A 16,730-nucleotide genomic window follows, 5' to 3' on the forward strand; every position below is an offset into this window, starting at 1 on the left:
GGGGTGGTTGTCCTGGGAGGACAGCAGGGTAGTCAGAGCAAAGCCAATGTGTGTGTGTCTGTTGTGTGCATTCATAACACTCATGGCTGTTTCTTTTCCCTCCCCCTCCCTCCCCCTCCCTCCCCCTCCTGCCGCTGGCACACGCTGGGCACACTCACCTCTCAGGCCTCTCTCAGACAAAGCTGGGTTTTTGCAGTTGCGTCTTTTCATTTGTGTGTTTTTTCTTTTTCCTCTTTTCGTGTTTCAGCCTGTTAGTTTCATTGTCACATGCACCATCCCAGATGGAGGGGCCCCAGCCCTTGTCCAGCCAAGGGCTCACCTGATATCCAGCAGCTGCCTGCAGATGCAGCAGGTCCTAGCTTGCAGTGCTCCATCTTAAGAGCATTTGACTCTAAGCCAGCTGGAGCATGGCATGCTGGGAAGCGGTGCCCATATGCTGTGGCACTGCACAAGATGTGGAAGGCTGTGGGCCTCATTTGCTCACTTTCCTTCCCCTTCTGGGCTGTGAGCAGGCAAGTTGAACAGCTGAGATGCTGATTGCCGCCATGTAGCCCGTGATGCTTGTCTGGTTCTAGCACTCGAGCTTCTTGGGTTAATATTCATTGTGCTGGTGCCTAAAGGGGCCATGCATATTTGGGAAACATCCTCCTCCCCTTACCCCTTGCGTATGGCTATGCTGTGCTACCACCATGCACAGCTGGACCCTGGTGGTCACAGCCTCAGAGCAGGCTGGGCATTGTGGGAGGAACTGATTGAGAGGGGGATGGCTTAGTTGCTCTGAGCTGTTGCCCCTCTCTGCTCTTACATCCGTGTATCTATCTGCCCTGTACCCAAGGTTTAAAGAGGAGAGATCCCCTACTGTGGGGAGGGCATTAACTGAGCTCTGGATGAAGCCCCACAGGTTCTCTTTCTTACCAGAGCAAGTTTTGAGCTCTTCCAAGACGGTGCCCTCTACCTGCCAAGCATGCCTCTTGTCTACTCAGCATTGACTACTGGATCTTTACGGGCAGTACTATCTTTTTTTTTTTTTTTTTGCTCCAGAGCAGAGGGGCGGGTATCACAAGCTCAGACGTCTTTGCTGCTGGTGACAGTGTGGGATCAACCACTCCAAACCCACTGTGCTTCTCTAGAGAAGCATCAGAGCTAGCTCTGCACTGGGCAGAGAAGAAACATGGTCGTGCTGCAAGAAGAGGTACTGCATTAGAGGTTGAAACCCACCTGTTGCCTCTGGGACTAGCAGAGTGACTGACTCCACTTGCCTTGGGAGTCCCTCCCTGGGTAAAGAGCCAGGCTGTTTCCATTGCCTGTTTGTCCAGAAGTTTTTGTATCCCAGCTGAACATGTCATTGTGCTATACTTGGGGTGAGGTGGGCTGTGAAGCCAGGCTCTTCTGTGCTGGTGAGACTTGTATCTGGTGTTCTTACATCCCAGATTAAAAAGGCAGAGATGGACCGCAAGACGCTGGACTGGGAGATTGTAGAGCTCACTAATAAGCTGCTTGATGCCAAAACCACTATCAATAAGCTGGAGGAACTCAATGTAAGTGTCAGTCTGCAAATGGTGGTCAAGTGCCTGAGGTGTGGGGTTTTCCTCTCATTTCAAGTCATTAGTGAGAGTGTAAAGAAGCATATGAATGACTTTGGTGTGTATGAAGGTGGGAGCTGCACGCAGCAGTAGGCACAAGCAAACGGAAAAGGACCTTAGGGGGTGAGCAAGGAAGAGCTGATCTTCAAGTTTGATGTGTTTGCTCTTTTGGTCTTTAAGCATTAGGTTTGACCTGAATTCAGGCTGCACCAATTGAGATGCCAGAGTTGGGAAGAGGCTGATGCCTTTTCCACAGCATTAGTGTAGCAGTTCTTGGATCTGGTGCTTGTTGGCTGCTCTCAACTCCCTCCAGCCTGGCTGCAAGGTGCTGGAAATCAAGCAGGGATTACAGGGATGACTGAGAGCTCTGGGATGGGATAGCAAATCTGATGGGACTGCTGGAGGTTGTTAAACTCCTCAGAGAGGGGTTTGATACACTGACAAAGTATATGCCTGGAGCAGGGGGTTGGAATTGAAAAGGACTCCCTGGCTGAACTGTAAGGAAATACACTGGAGTTTGAAGTGCCTCGGGGTCGGGTATGGAGAGGAGTGAGTGGTGGATACTGTCATGAGTGATTCATCAGATGTCCCCTTCTGCTCCTGTTCAAGCAGCATCTGGTCAGGTGATGCCTTTTAGTTGAAGAGACCAGGCCAGTCTGACAGTGTTGCATCCTTTGTGCCCTGTCTTGCAGGAGCGGTATCGGCAGGACTGTAACCTTGCGGTACAGCTGCTCAAGTGTAACAAGTCCCACTTCAGGAACCACAAGTTTGCTGATGTGAGTAGCAGTCCTGCTGAGGTGGGGGAGAAGGGCTCACAGCCTCCGCCCACTCTTTGCTTTGTTCCAGTTTTGTCTGCAGGGCAGTTGGCCTCTCCTCCCTCAGCCCTAGACAGAGGTGTGAGGGGGCTCCTACTCCTGCTGAAAAGGCAGCACAGAGCCTCTGCCAGCTCCTCTTTCACACCAGCTCCATTTCACAACTCAGCCAGGGGCTGTTATAAAAAGCACAATAACCTTGAATTTGATAGCCTGCTGGGTGCCTGATAGGAGCTGTCAGAAGGACAGACTTCTCTCTTCCCCCACTCTGTTCTCTTTCCCTTCTCACCTGGCCACATGGAATGGCCATGCTGCCTGCTTAAGAGTGGAGTGGCAGTAGGCTGGCCCTGTATGACTTGTTGGTCTGAGGAAAAATTAGGGGAGCAGCATTCAGGGTGGGCTTTGGGCTTCTGAATGGAAGACGTTGGTACCAAGTCATACTTTCCCCATGGGATCTGTCCAGCCTTGTCCAAGCCTCAGCATGAGCAAAGACAGGAGTTAGGCCTTTCACATTAGTAGCATCGCTTCTTGGGTTGGGGATAGCATTCAGGACCTTGCACCAGCTCTCTCTTTGCCTGTACCCCTAGTCTACAGCCCCTCAAGTCTTCCTCTCAGCCAACCTTTGTACTTGTCTTTTGTAACTTAGCAGGTGACCAATACATCACCCTCCCCCTCCCCCAATGTGTCTCAAATTAGCACTCTTGAGGTCAGTGTATCAGTTACTGCTGGGGTAACCTTGACCTCTCCCAGCTGTCTCCCCTCCCTGGAGCTTTAAATTCTGTCCCCCAGAGCACCATGTCCCACGTGGCTGCCACTGGAGGGGGACTGGAGCTGAGCCACTGTGCAGGAGCCATCTGCCTTGCAGCCAGCTGTTCTCATGCAGTGTGCCCTGTATCTCCAGCTTTGGATGCAGTTTCCTCCTGTCTGTGACCAGCTGGGCCTTGCCGCATCACTGAGTGGTTTGTGGCGCTCTGCTTTCCACTTCGCACCCTGTGCAAGTGTGGTGACTAGGGTGAGGGCAGCTTTGTGGTATGATGGGGATAACAGGATAAAGAGCAGTGCTTTCCCCTTGTTGAGACCCCCGTCCTGAGGCTGCGATAAGACTTCCATGTTTGCCCATCTGAAATGGAGAGGGTGAGAAAGTGAGATGAGATGGGGTAGTTGATGGGAACGAGGGAAGGCATCGATTCTGTCCTCAGGCAGGCTGCCAAGGTGGCAAGGCTGTAATTACTGCATTCGGGGAGCACTGCAGATCTCAGCACTGGGGGCTGTTCAGTCACTTCAGTGCAACTGCCAGTTGATTTTTCCACAGATCAGTAGACTCCTCCCTAGCACGTGCTGGCTAGGCCTTGTCTCTTCTCACAGTGTGGGGGCCTGAGGCCTGTGTGCCACCTTGTCCTGTTCTCTTTCCAAAACGGGTCCTGGGAAGGCTGGCCTAGACCCCAACTGTAGTGTTACAGCTAGAGTCTCGTTAGCTCCTACAGGGCAGGTTTGTTTTGGAGAAAGATGCCTCCCTCAGGACAAGGTAGGCAAATGCGCTAGCATCAAGATAAGGAGCATAGAGCACACATGAAGGTTGGAAAAGGCAGACTATTTGCAACCTAATGTTTTGCCTGGCAGTCCTCTTCTAATGCCCTTTTCCTTCTCCGTAGCTTCCCTATGAGCTGCAGGACATGGTCAATAAGCATTTGCACAGCACTCAGGAGTCTGCAGGCCCTGGTCAAGAGGCAGCCCACACCTTGGCCCCGTCTGATGTTGTGCCCACCTCAGTCATTGCCAGAGTCTTGGAGAAACCAGAATCTCTCGTTCTGAATTCAGCCAAGTCTAGCAGTGGCAGCTGTCCCATGGCTGAGGATGTCTTTGTGCATGTCGACATGAGTGGAGCCGCTCCTGATGCCTGCAACAGTGCAGGGCAGATGGGGAAAGAGGGAGGAGATATGGGGAAGCAGCAGAACGGTGGCTGCAAGCCACAGAGCAGTGTGGAGAGTGTGCCAGAGGAGGTGCCTGCCTTTGAGAAGCTAAGTCCATACCCTACACCCTCCCCTCCTCATCCTATGTACCCTGGACGCAAAGTGATTGAATTCTCTGAGGACAAAGTAAGGATCCCAAAGAACAGCCCCCTGCCCAACTGTACGTATGCTACACGCCAGGCCATCTCTCTCAGCCTGGTGCAGAGCGAAGATGAGAGCTGTGACAGGCACCGGACGCTCCCCAACAGCCCTGCTTCCGAAGGGCACCGTTCGGCTTCCAGCTGTTCCTGTCAGCAGTCCCCCAAAGCAGCCAGGGCTCACGGCTCTTCCCATAGCAGCCCGTTCAGCAGCCCGCCCCAAATCCCCAGCGCCTTCGCCAGCTCTGCCAGCTCTGAGGAGGACCTGCTGGCCAACTGGCAGCGCATGTTCGTGGACAAGGCACCCCCCACCTCAGAGCGGGTACTGATGAACCGCACGGCCTTCAGTTGTGACACGGCCCCTGAACTCCAGAAGAGGTTCAGCCGCTCCATGCAGGAGTTGGGTAGGGCAGCCTCGGCTTACTCGGATGGTGAGGAGTCTGCGCGGAGCTGCAGCTGGGCCGTGAGCCGGGACTCGAGCGTGGACACGGACAGCACCGAGTCCAGGGCCCGCAGGAGCCATTTCTCCTCAGATTATGGTACTGATTTCTCCCAGGATGAAGCCCAGAAGTTGCTGCAGGGAAATGGTGGAGGCACTGCTGAGCCTGGAAGCCCCCCACCAGAAAAGCACAAGGACTATGTTGACCTTGGCCTGCCTGAGAGCCCAGCTGAGGAGAGAGAAATGTTGCTCCAGGGAAGCAAGGAGAGCAACCAAGGATGTGCCCAAGAGGAGAGCGGAGAAGGCAGGGTCAAGCCTCCATCCAGCCGGCCACACCGCAGCCCCAAGAGGATGGGGGTCCATCACTTGCATCGCAAGGACAGTCTGACGCAAGCCCAGGAGCAGGGGAACCTTCTCAGCTGAGGCAGGGGAAGAAGCAGCCACATGCTGCAGAGCTGTGGGATGCCTCCATCTGCCCACCTTCTCAGGGAGCAACCTCCCTCAACACCCTCCAACCCAGGGGGACTCAGGGCTCTGCTCTGAAATTTTTATTTATTCTTTTTTATACATGGAAGAGCTGGGGTCCTCCTTCCCCATCTCATCAGACCCACAGTACTAGCACACGCAGTGTGCAGAAGCGCACCCACTGCCCTGGCACACTCACAGCTCTGTTCACAGCCTCACACTGGTGCCTGTACCTGTCCTCACTCTTGGTACCCCCTCRCCCTGGTGCCTGTGCCTCCTTATGCTCTGATCTCTCCTTTCTCCCTTCCCACTCGGGTACCTGAGGCCCTGGACTCTTTTATGCTGGTGCCCACAGCTGCTCTGTTCTCTTTTAACTTGTGCCAACAGGGCAGAGTGCCTGTGCGGTGGTGTCTGATTCCCTGGGAGCCCCCAGGGGCTGTGAGGGAGGCATGAGGACTCTCCCCGTGGATGGCTTGGGCCCCAGGGATGTGCTGGGTTTGCTGGTGTCTTATTTTCCTGCTGGGTTTTGTTTTCCCCAGCTGCCCTCTGGGCAGGCAATGCTGAAGGGTGGTTCCCCTCCAGAATCTGCCTCTGCAGGTCCCTGTGCCTGGCTCCTGTGCTGGACTCAGCACCCGACCCCCACAGGAGCAATGCACGGATCCCTGTGCTGTGGTGCTGGGCACCGGTGCTATCTCTGCTGAGGTGGTTTGGGGAGGCCAGCCTGTGCCCTTCCTTGGGTAGAAATGTCACCTGTTGGGTGCCGGGGTTTGTGTTTGCGTGTCTCCTCCCTCAAACCTCTTCCCCCACTCTCTGTGCTGTTGTTTTGTTTGAATGGTGCTGATTCTTTGCTCTTGGGTGGGCTTCTTCTTTCCAAGTCTTTGGTTTTGGGGTGTATTTTTTGTTTTGTTTTGTTTTCCCCACCCTGCATGAACAGGCACAGTGGTTGGCAGCCCGTCTGTTGCCTGCGTTAAGGGTGTGTTGAGGAGGATCTGCTCTCAGAGCTGCACTCCCTCTGATCCTGGCTTGCAGCCTGCAGCAAATCCCTCCAGACTCAAGAACAAGATTTCGCCCCAGGTGAGCAAGGAGTGAAGGACACTGCTGGGTTTTTCTGGGCAGGGCTGGCAGGGGAACGAGGGCAATGTGCTGAGGAGCTGCTCCCTGCAGACACACTACCTCATGGCTTGGTAGCAGCCCTTTGCCTGGGTCTCTTTACGTGTCCCCTTCTCTGGGGGGATTCCAGGCTGGCTCTGGCACCTCTCCAGGGCCTCCCTATCTGGGTAGGGCCTCTGCGTGTTTTTCCTAGTGTAGTGTGATATTGCTTGACTTCTCTTCAGTCTTGTGTGCTCAATGTCTTAATGGGGGGGTGGGAAGGGGAAAGGTCTGTAGATGTAGGTGTTTTTTGGGGGGCTTGCAAAGCCTGGTGTCCTGTTTGAAATTTCCTCTTGTGCCCTTGTCCATCTTGTGTTTCTTAATTCCCCCAGGGGTGTGAGGCAGAGCATCAGCCTCATTCCCTGGGCTGTGTTCCCCTTGCACCCCGCCAGCCTGCTGTCTGTCTTTTGCGTTGGGTTTGTGTTGTCTTCCTGCCGTACTCGGTGAGTACTCTTTGCTCTCTGGCTGTGCTGGAGGAGAGCAGCCCTCTGATCAGGAGGGAGCTCTTGTTCAGATGCCAACAGCAAAAGGTAGAGCTGCTAGCTGTCCAGGGGCCTGGCTTCTCTCCCAGTAAACCCCATCTCTCCCAAGGGTCTGCTGCTTGCAGCTGGGGGCAGCTGTGGCCTCAGCTTGAGACTGGAGGTTCCAGGGCCTGTGAAAGGAGCTGCAGGCCTCTCTGGTGGCTGTGTAGGTTGCTTTAGGTACCTTGGTTATAGCTGCTGCCTGCACACTCACCTTGTTTYCCACCTCTAACAGTTGTGGAGCTGGATGCATCCTCTGGAGTAGAGGTGGGACTTGGTATTTCACTACAGTATTTCACTTGATACCTGCGCTAATGAGAGCGGAAGCCTCCTCTTAGCTTGCAGGGCACTAATCTCCCCTGTCCTGGAGGGGGGGTCCTTGTGTCTGCTCTCACCATCCACTCTCCTGCTGTGTTTCTTCTGTTCTTCTGCAGCATTACAGGGGGCTTTAACCTGCGGCGGCTGCCAGCTCCTGGCTGCTGGGTGTCACCTTGGGTCGGGTGCTCACTGAGCAGCACCCCTTGCTCTGAGAGTGCTCCTGGCATATCCTGGGGACAGCACAGCCACTTGGGCTGGCTGACGTGGGTTAGTTAGCTTGTCATCTCCATTGCAGCATGGGAAGCATTGCCCCTTGGGGCTTGGTCCCTGCTCCCCCAGCTCCTGGCATGCTGGCCAGGGGGACAAAACCCATTCTGTTGCTGAAGCAGCTGGTGCTGATGGCAGAGGTAGCCTCCACTTTGCTGCTGTTCACAGTAGACTAAAAACAAAACGATGAGGGGATGAAGGGGCAGAAAGGAGTGCCTGTAGCCTTCCCAGGCACCTTTGCTCTGCAGTGTTAGGCTGCCAGCAAGGCTTTGAGGGGAAGYCAGCAGCCTCGAGAGGAGCAGCAGCCCTCCCAGCAGGCATGGTGCCTGCCCTCTGCACTCTGACACATCTCTGGCAGTATTGGCTCTGGGCCTTGAGCAGGCCCCACTTTCAGTGTCCCAGCTCCAGACTGTTAATCTGTAACTAATGTGTTTTTTCTGAAATTTTCAAACTGATGTATATTTTAAGACCAGAAATAAACTATTTTAAAAGTAGGTGGTGATGGCTGTAGTGCTTTCTCAACTGGGTAGGAGTCTGGACCAGACAAATCCTGAGCGTGTGAGGAGGCAGAGCCTTTTGTGGTGCTCTCTCCCAAGTCTGCTGAACTGTGTGTGCCACCGACCAGCTTTCCCAGGGAAAGCGAGCCTGAGACTTTTCCAGGCAGTTACAAATTTACTGGTTAGTGTCTGTCCCACTTTGGCATTAGTCTGTTGAAGGTGATTGTGCAAATCAAGTCTGGTCTGGGAGGAAGGAGGCACAATCCTGGGTAAGGAGTCATGTGGGGATGAGCAGTGTTTTACTTCTGTAATCATATCCAAGCACACACTCCGATAGCACCTTCTGGCTCTGAATGCATCCGGACAGCTCACAGATCAGGCTAAGCCTGCAAATCAAAATCCCTCACTTCTAGCAGTACTTCTATCACTTTTGACTTAGAAAAAAAAAATTAGCTCTTTTTCTATGTTTCACAAAGTTGCCTGATGAAATAACGTGGGCAATTTTCACATTATTTAAAGACTGTGCTGTAAGAGACAGTCTTATGCTGTCAAAACCTCTTTGCAGTGAGCCCTGTTATGCTATAAACAGGCTCAGCGTTATGCCAGAAAATTCTGCCTGCCCTATTTCAAGTGTTTTACTGGCTGTCCATCTGTCTGACTTGTGTCTTGGCAAAGACCTCCACATGCTGATTTCCTGCCTCCAGAGTAGGATGAAGTGTGGCTAATTCTTTTAATATTTGCTACTTTTCTTGAAGCCCTAGATCTTGAAGTTATGTGAGTATCAGTACTTATTTCCAAAAGCGAGTTATGTGGGCACAGGAGGAAGGTTACACAACCCTTTCTCTTGAGTTTCTAAAAATTTTATAGCTCAGGTGCCAGTCCTTTAGGTTTTCTCTTTTTGGGGGGCCGGGAGGAAATGGGGTTGATAGGAAGCCCTCCTAACCTGAGTGAGAGAGAGTTCCTATAGGATGCTGATACAGAAACTGGAAAGACTTTTTGTTACCTGTTGAACTGCACTGCAGAGGTAGGAGGGCTGTGATGAGTTTTCCTCCTTCTCCCCAGGTGGTGCTGCCTGTGCAGGTGCCTGCAGCACTCTGCTCTCTTCTTCCCAAGCCCCATCCTTATGGAAGTGGGGGGATGCCCATGGCACCTTCTGGTGTAGGTGTCTGGAAAGAGGCAGGGAAGTGTTTCCTGTTCCTTTGTCCCCGTAATTAATGATTTTATTCTGTGCCTCCTCCAGTGGCAGCTGCTGCCACAGTTTAATCCTCCAGCCTAATTCCAGTCTTGAAACACAATCTTCTCCCTTGTCTGGCTCCAGCAAGGTGCAAGGGGCACTTGGCTGAGCCTCTGAAACCTGCTGCTGGCTGAAGCCTGCATGCCAGGGTGCACAGCTGGTGCCAGGCACCCCACAGATGGGCTCCAGCCTATCCCTCCATCCCGTGGCAGAAGGGAGGCCTCATGCAGAGCAAACCGGGCACTGACCCGCCTCATTCCTGGGCCAAGCAGGGGTGACAGAGAAGCTGCCAGCATCGCCCCTGAAGGAAGCCCCTACTCCCTGCACGGAGCAGACACGAGGGCAGCTGGCCAGGCCTTGTTTGCCCAAAGGCGAGCTGGAAGAGTCCTGTTATCCTTTACCCTGGTGGAGGAATTTAGCCCTCTTCCAGCTGGGAAGAGCCTATGCTGGGCTCTCTCTGAGCACAGGTAGTGCTTGAATCCAGGTTCTCTTCACTTGTGCTTTAGGAGAAGAGCTCTGCACTGTTAATGAGGGCAAGAGCGTCTGGCTTCCTCGTTTTGCTCATTAAGGATGAAGTGCCTTCCTATGCTGTCTGACAAGGCTTGCTTCACGTGAGGGAATCCAGCTGCCCAGCATATGCTCCTGCAGGAGCTCATGTCTGCCAAGCTGAAGGTATTTTGCCATATTTAGTAGAGATGGGCATGCCTGAGTGGCGCTACCCCCCCCAAACACACAGCCCTTTTAGGGACTTGGAGAGCAATGCGGTGCTCTGCAGTGGGCCCATGCTCAGCACAGGGCAGCTGGGCCTCAGGGAACGGACACGTCCTGGCTGCAGCTTCGGCAGTGGGAGAGTGACTGCAGGGCCCATGGGCCTGCGTGGGGACCCTGGAGCAAGCCTCACTGCTGTGGCAGGCATCTCTCTGCAGCAGGGCACTGCTGGCACCCGGCGTGACAGCGGCTGCCTTCCCCATCCTCCATCGCGGCCACGCAGGGGGTGCTGTGGGGCCCAGGGGGACAGCGCGTTTGCACACCGCTGGTGTGCACGCTGCCCCTACGCGTTAGGGCATCTGCCTCACAGGAGCCAAAAACGCAGCTCAGTAATATCTCAGCGCGGGAGGAGGGAGAAACCTCCACGCTGAGCAGCCTCGCAGAGCGGAGGCAGGGGGCTGTGGGGTGGCACAGCAAGGGGGGGGTGAGGGCGAGGGCCCCGGGGGATCCCGGCCCGGCACTGCCCCCTGGCGACGGGGTCTGGCCCCACACGGCACCTTCCGTGGTCCCCCTAACTCCCCCCCCCCAGCTGCGCAAGAGTTCATGCATGTTTCCCCCCCCCACACACACACTCCTAACCCCCCCAAGGCCAGCTCATTCAGCTGCTGGCAGCACAGCTGTCCCCTGTCCCTGCACTGCCCCTTGCTGCTGCTGCCCTGTGTGTGTGTGTGTGGGGGGGGGGGTAGCAAGGCTCCTGCAACTGCAAGCTGTGCCACATCTGTGACCTTTATAAAACTCTCCTCACGACAGCAGCGCAAGCCCCAGGAAGAACATCTGTTATACACATCTGAATAAATACAGCCTGCAGGCCAGGAGGGCACAGCCAAGCGCGGGGAAGAGGCAGGGCAGCGTGATCTACACATGCAGCGACCGGACAATCACAAGCGGCTGACAGGGCATGTGACAACACAGAGATGTGTGTGGAGAGTCACTTGGACCGGGCTACCAAGCTCCGGTGCACGGAGCCAAGGGAGGCATCACTGGGATGTGAGATGCGCAAGAAGACTGTCGGGGCAGGCCCACCCGCAGCATGGGAGCCCAGGGGCTTGCGGATGTGGGCACACGTGCGTGAGGGCACATGTGGTCCCTCGGCGTGGGTGGCACGAGCACAGGCCACCCGCGTGGTGCTCTTCAGGGCAGAAGCAGGCAGCGTAGCCCAGCTACATTTCTGTTTCTGCTAAGAGGCTGTCACCAAGGCCCGATGTCATCAAGACCATCTGGGAGCTGGAATCTGTGGTGGGAAAGGGAGAAAACTGTGAGCTGCAGGAGAGGGTGCAAACAAACCAAACCCACATAGGGTGGTGATGTAGCTTTCCCAGGAGTAGGGCACACAGGTGGCAAATGGCTCCCCCCCCCTCTCCAGAGGCCTGGAAATCCTCACTTTCAATGCTGCATGAATGGAGGGTTTGTGTAGCCCACCCTTGCCTGGTGTCAGGAAGGTGAGGGCAGCTTTCCGGCTCTGTGACTGCACAGAGCGCTGGCCAGAAATGCTGCAGCTCTCCCTCCAACTGAATCAGCTGCAAGGAGGATGGGCATGCATAGCAAATAAGGCACTCAGCAGGGTACCAGTTTCCCATCCAGAAGACTTTAAACAGCAGTGAATTTGTTTTTTTCCCCTGGATATGAGGAGGGAGGTCTTTAATGCCCACATGCTTCAGATCCAGACACCTACACACTCAAAATTGCCATGTGCGATATCTGTTTTGGGGATCAGTTTGGGGAACTGGATCCAAAACTTTGCCAGAGCTGCCAGTGCAGCATTTTCAGGGCTCTGATAAATAAGGATCCAGATGTTTTGATGCCCTGGGAGCGGTTGTGCTTTTCTGTTAGTCTGATATTATAATTGGGAGCGAAGAAGGGCAATTAAGGATGGTAGGTTAAAAAAAAAAAACAAAAACCCAAACCAGCAGGATCACCATGTAGCCTTGGCAATATACAATACTGCATATACAAAAAATACAGAACAGCGTATTGGTATCTCCATACTGCACCTTTGTTTCTGTTACAAGCCACTGCATAGGCAGGCTGTGGCACCTGGCTAACCCCTCGCAAGTTTAGGCCACAGAGAGAAGAATAGCTGATCCTATGCAGATTGCAGGGGTATTCTGGAAACAGTGAGGAACGACATGAGTTTTGGCTAGGATATCTTGGCAAAGGCCCGGGAGATCTTTAATGCTCCTACCCTTGATTTTAAGACTTTGTACAAAGATGTTCATTCCTGCAGCATCAGCGAAAACACTTCTGAGGCACTGTTTCCACTCTTTGCTGCAGCCGCATTGTCCTTGGAGACAATTTCCAAGGACCCCTTGGAAATCCCTTTCCAAGCACCGCTCAGCCCAACAGTATTTAACGTGAAGGTCATGCCTGGAGGCGGTCTGGACTGCAGCTCACAGGGGGAAGGGACAGACTCCATTTTCCAGCCCCACCATGAGACCAGTACCACTAGGAAACACGCCAGGCACCCAGGTTACTGCCCATCAGCCCCTGCCCCCAGCCCCACAGCGCTGGGGCCCCAGAGCTCTCACTGTTCTGGCAGATCCAGGGGTTCTTCTCCCTGGCTGTGACTTCACGAGCCTCGGTCTCCTCCTCTTCCTCGCCCTCTGAGAGCAGGTCAGAGATCTGCTGCTGCAGCTCAGGACTAATGTTGTTCTCTGCCAGGATGAGCGTCCGCAGGGCTGTGGGGTAATTCTCTACCATGTCCAGCAAGGTCTGGGCAGAAAGGGAGAAAAGCAGGCTGATGAGCAGCACAAATAGCAGCTAGGCTGAACAGGAAGGGTTTCAAAGCTCTGTTCTCCTGCCAGCTCCAGCCCTCCTCTTTTCTCCTCTGCCTTCCCTTGGTTTTGACTGCCCTTTGTGAGGCTTTTTGAGAGCCTGAGGACTTCCCATCTTTCTCTGGGAAGAGCTGAGCCAGCATTTCCTGGCTATATCTAAGGAGAGGCCCTGCTGCTCCCATGCCCTCCTGAAGCATGTCCTACATCCCCTGTGTCAGGTGAGTCCCCTCTTACCACTGGGAGCTGGGGCTCTGAAGGGACAGCCTGTGCTGCTAAGCCTTGGCCTCTATCTGTCCTCAAAGCTTTAGGTCTGATCCTCAATCATAAATCCAACCCCTTACTTCTTCCAAGAAAACCAAACTACAAATTTCTCCCTGCTGATCTGAGGCGAGGCTGTAAGAGCCCTAGGTCAGGAGCTGTGGCCTACTAGCTCCTCCAGTTGCTGAATGTGATGGGCCAGGGGAAAGCAACAGCTCCTCTGGATGCTGAGAGGGAGGAGGATAGATTTGGACACTGGGAGGGGAAAGGAGGCAGGTACAGGTCCAAGGGCCTCTACAGGTGGCCAAGACCTATGCCCAAAGGCTTTAGTGATGCAGTATGAGTACCAGGCTCTCCTTACCTGGGCTGACTGGTTGGTAAGTCCCGTTCCCTCTAAGTCCAGAACTTCAAGGGTTCGACTGGAGGCCACAGCGACAGCGAGCATCCCTGCTACCTGGTCTCCTGTGGGAAAAGCAAACTGGGGCTGTCAGCATTGCCTGCCTTCACTCATATAATATCACATGCCCTCAGGGGGCTGGGGCTGTGATGGAAACACTCTCTAGGAGTTTCTGCCATACAACCTTCAAGTCCCAGATACCTTGGGGAAAAAAAGCTGTTGACTTAGAAAAAAGACAAGGCAAGGGGGCACCATTTCAGGTTATGGAAACAATCACTGATAACAAGGGGGAACGTGAAGGACCACAGGGAAATTGTTTTTATTCTCCAAGGAACTCTGTTCACTCTCAGCTCCTTCCTATTCAAGGACACGAGGGCCCTTAACATCCCCCATACGGGATCTTAGATGCAGAATAAGGAGCTGAATAGCCTAAGAGAAAGAAAAAGTCAGAGCCTGGCAGAGGACAGTGCTCCAGCTGATGGACTGTCACCCCAGAGAGGGGAGAGACTTTTGCAGTGGATGCAGCAGAACTGGCTGCACAGGAGACCCATGCCGGCGAAGAGAAGAGACTCCAGTGCGTTCCCCCGGGGCTCCCTGGGGAATGCTAGGATACGGTATGACTGCGACACATCATCTCAGGAGGAAAACGAGGCTGCTGCCAGGTAACACCCCGGGGCCACTGCACGGGAGGAGGCACCTGGTCAGACAGACAGGGCCTGGAAAGAGGCTCTGTTTCCAGGCCAAGGTGAGGAGGGGAGCACTGGGCCAGTGCTTGGGGGGCAGGGTGCAGAGACATGGCCTGGTCTCCTCCTCACCACCCTGCAGCAGAGCTGGAGAAGGAGAGTTGGTTTCTATGGCAACCAGTGCCAGGCTCTCCTCCTCCTCCTCACTCTTCCCTGGAGAAGATGAAGGGGGGAGCGCGGGGACGTATTTCATGTGCCAAGCCAATATCGGGCTCCAGAAATGGGGAGAAGTGGAGGGTCAAACATGACGACAGAGGCAGAGGAGTAGGCAAGGCAGGCAGGAGGCAGCCTCCTTTCTGCAGCCATGCAATGCTCTGTGAAAGGCGGCTGCACACCTCCCAGCAGGGCACGTGGCCATGCCACACACACACAGCTCATCAAGGCTGGCCTTCCTTACAGCTGAGAGGGCCTGAGGGAAGGAACTTGCTGCCAGGGACCGGAAGGGACCTATGGAAGAAACTGCCCCATCCCGCTAGTGGAGATCTGCTGCTCTTCTAGAGCTCATCCTTGGCCTCCCGCCCAAGCACACTGCACAAGCCCTATGAAGGCAGGAGTGCAGCCCCCCTGCTCCTCTTCCCCGATCCACCRCTTACCCAGGGGATTGTAGTCCAGGTTCAGCACTCGGAGTTGGGAGCTGTGAGCCACTGCAATGGCCAGGCGCCCCCAGCCCTTGCTTGTGACACCCGGGTTGGCGCTCAGCGTTAGCTCTTTAAGGCCTGGAGAAGAGAGAAGCCAAACCACAGCCTAAGGGTCACCAAAGCTGTCAGAGGGGAACTATTTCAGCTAACCAGAACAGCTTTGAGTCGTGTCTCCTTTACTCCGACTGGTTTAAGGGTTTTGTTTGCATTGACAGCCATCATCACTTATTTCACTGAGCGCTGTCTTCATTTACCCTGTGGCTGTAAGGGTTTCTCTGCTCTCCCAACTTGAGTCCTGCTTACCCTAAATAGCACATACAGTGGAAACAAGTAAGGAACGTGTGAGGTGACTGACTAGGAGCAGGAGGTGGCAAGAGGTGATAGCTTAGAGAGAGGGTAGGAGGGACAGGTTCTGAAGCCTGTACCTATGAGGGGTGACCAGATGAGATAACAGCATCGGTGTCACTGCATGCATGCCGAGGAAAAGGTGTTGGGAGGTGGAAGCACTTTGAATGTCAGAGGACAGCCTTACCTCTGTCAGTGTCAGCTCTTGTTTTAATCAGCCCAGTGGCCTCAGACCACTAAAGATCATACTCTGCAAAGATCTAGGCCTTGGCACCCAGGCTATGACCACCCAGTTGCACACTCAGAGTACACCCACGGTCAGGAGCAGTTCCCAGGCACTGACAATGAAGCCAAATGCTGAGGTGGGGGCACACAGTACCTTTACCTACAGTCATTATCAATGCACAAATGCAAAATAACACATTAGAAGTCTAAGCCATCCCCTCCTCCAAATTCAAACGCTCCCATCATGAACCAGAACCGACCAATTGGTCCCTGAGCTTCAAACTGTGCCAGCAGGACAGACCACAGGCAGAAAGCCCATGCATTTCCGAGGGAACGGCTCCTATATTGCTGGGCTTTTCTGCTTTATTTAAGGGGGGAAAATAAAATTCCTCAGGCCAAACAGAAACTATAGAGCCTGCCCCCCTCTGGCAGAGGATTTGCTGCTGGGTGCAGAGGGGTCTGCTCCATCCAAACCCTCCAGTGGCTCCCGTACAGCCCCCAGCCCCTGGTGCTTACCAGACTTGGCCCCGTCGGGTGGCAGGAGGCCACAGATGAGGTTGATGCCTTCATCACCCAGCATGCAGTCTCCCAAATCCAGAGCCACCAGCGAGGGATGGATAGAGAGCGCGGGGTTGAGGAGGGCCAAGCCAGCATCCGTCAGCGGACTCCCGTGAAGGCTGCACGGTGAAAGGGAGGGTTACGCCAGAGCCTTCCTCCCGCCGGCCAGGGGCGCGGGGGCCCAGCGAGGCGGCGGTGGCTCCCGCGCAGCACCGGGCCGCCCGGGCCGGGGCCCCCGGCGGCCGGTGCGGGGCAGCTCCCTCCCTCCCTCCCTCCCTCCCGGCCCGGCCCGGCGCGGGCTGCGGCGAGCGCCTGCCTCGCCGAGGCCGTTTCCCCCCGGGGGGCGGCCCCACAGCGACTCACAACAGCGACTGCACGGAGCGGTTGGTCTTCAGGGCCTCGGCGAGCTGCTTGACGCGGCTGATGTTGGAGACGATGCCCAGGTTGAGGTTGAGCTGAGCCAGGGAGTGGGACTCGGCCACGCCGCGGCAGACGTGCCCGAAGTCGCGCTCGGAGAGGCGGCAGCCGCGCAGCGACAGCAGCCGCACCGAGTTCTCCCGCAGCCCCGCGCAGATGTCGCGCACCTCCGCGCTCGACAGCGTCTCCCCGGAGATCTGGATGGACCCCGGCAGCAT

General features: G+C 54.9%; 2 protein-coding genes across 4 annotated transcripts in view; one reads left to right on the plus strand and one right to left on the minus strand.

Moving 5' to 3' along the window:
• The window catches only part of TJAP1 (tight junction associated protein 1), a 42,586-nt gene extending 34,431 nt beyond the window's left edge, over positions 1-8,155 (plus strand). For 2 of the 3 annotated variants that reach the window (XM_026081225.1, XM_026081226.1), the window contains 3 exons: positions 1,431-1,538; positions 2,276-2,359; positions 4,048-8,155. In XM_026081225.1, the coding sequence (XP_025937010.1) occupies positions 1,431-1,538; positions 2,276-2,359; positions 4,048-5,364 (1,509 nt within the window). In that variant the 3' untranslated portion in view covers positions 5,365-8,155. Of the gene's footprint in view, positions 1-1,078; positions 1,193-1,430; positions 1,539-2,275; positions 2,360-4,047 lie in introns of those variants that run through there. The other variant, XM_026081227.1, reaches the window with a different exon arrangement.
• A 2,714-nt stretch (positions 8,156-10,869) lies between these two features.
• On the minus strand, positions 10,870-16,730 carry LRRC73 (leucine rich repeat containing 73). Its single transcript, XM_026081231.1, has 6 exons — positions 16,459-16,730; positions 16,054-16,214; positions 14,923-15,045; positions 13,551-13,651; positions 12,686-12,869; positions 10,870-11,391 (listed from the first exon to the last, which is right to left on the minus strand). The coding sequence occupies exons 1-6, from the start codon at positions 16,728-16,730 to the stop codon at positions 11,321-11,323; spliced, it is 912 nt and encodes a 303-aa protein (XP_025937016.1). The 3' UTR covers positions 10,870-11,320.

The sequence above is a fragment of the Apteryx rowi genome, unplaced genomic scaffold (assembly GCF_003343035.1).
Source record: "Apteryx rowi isolate R43461 unplaced genomic scaffold, aptRow1 scaffold_54, whole genome shotgun sequence".
Taxonomy (NCBI): domain Eukaryota; kingdom Metazoa; phylum Chordata; class Aves; order Apterygiformes; family Apterygidae; genus Apteryx; species Apteryx rowi.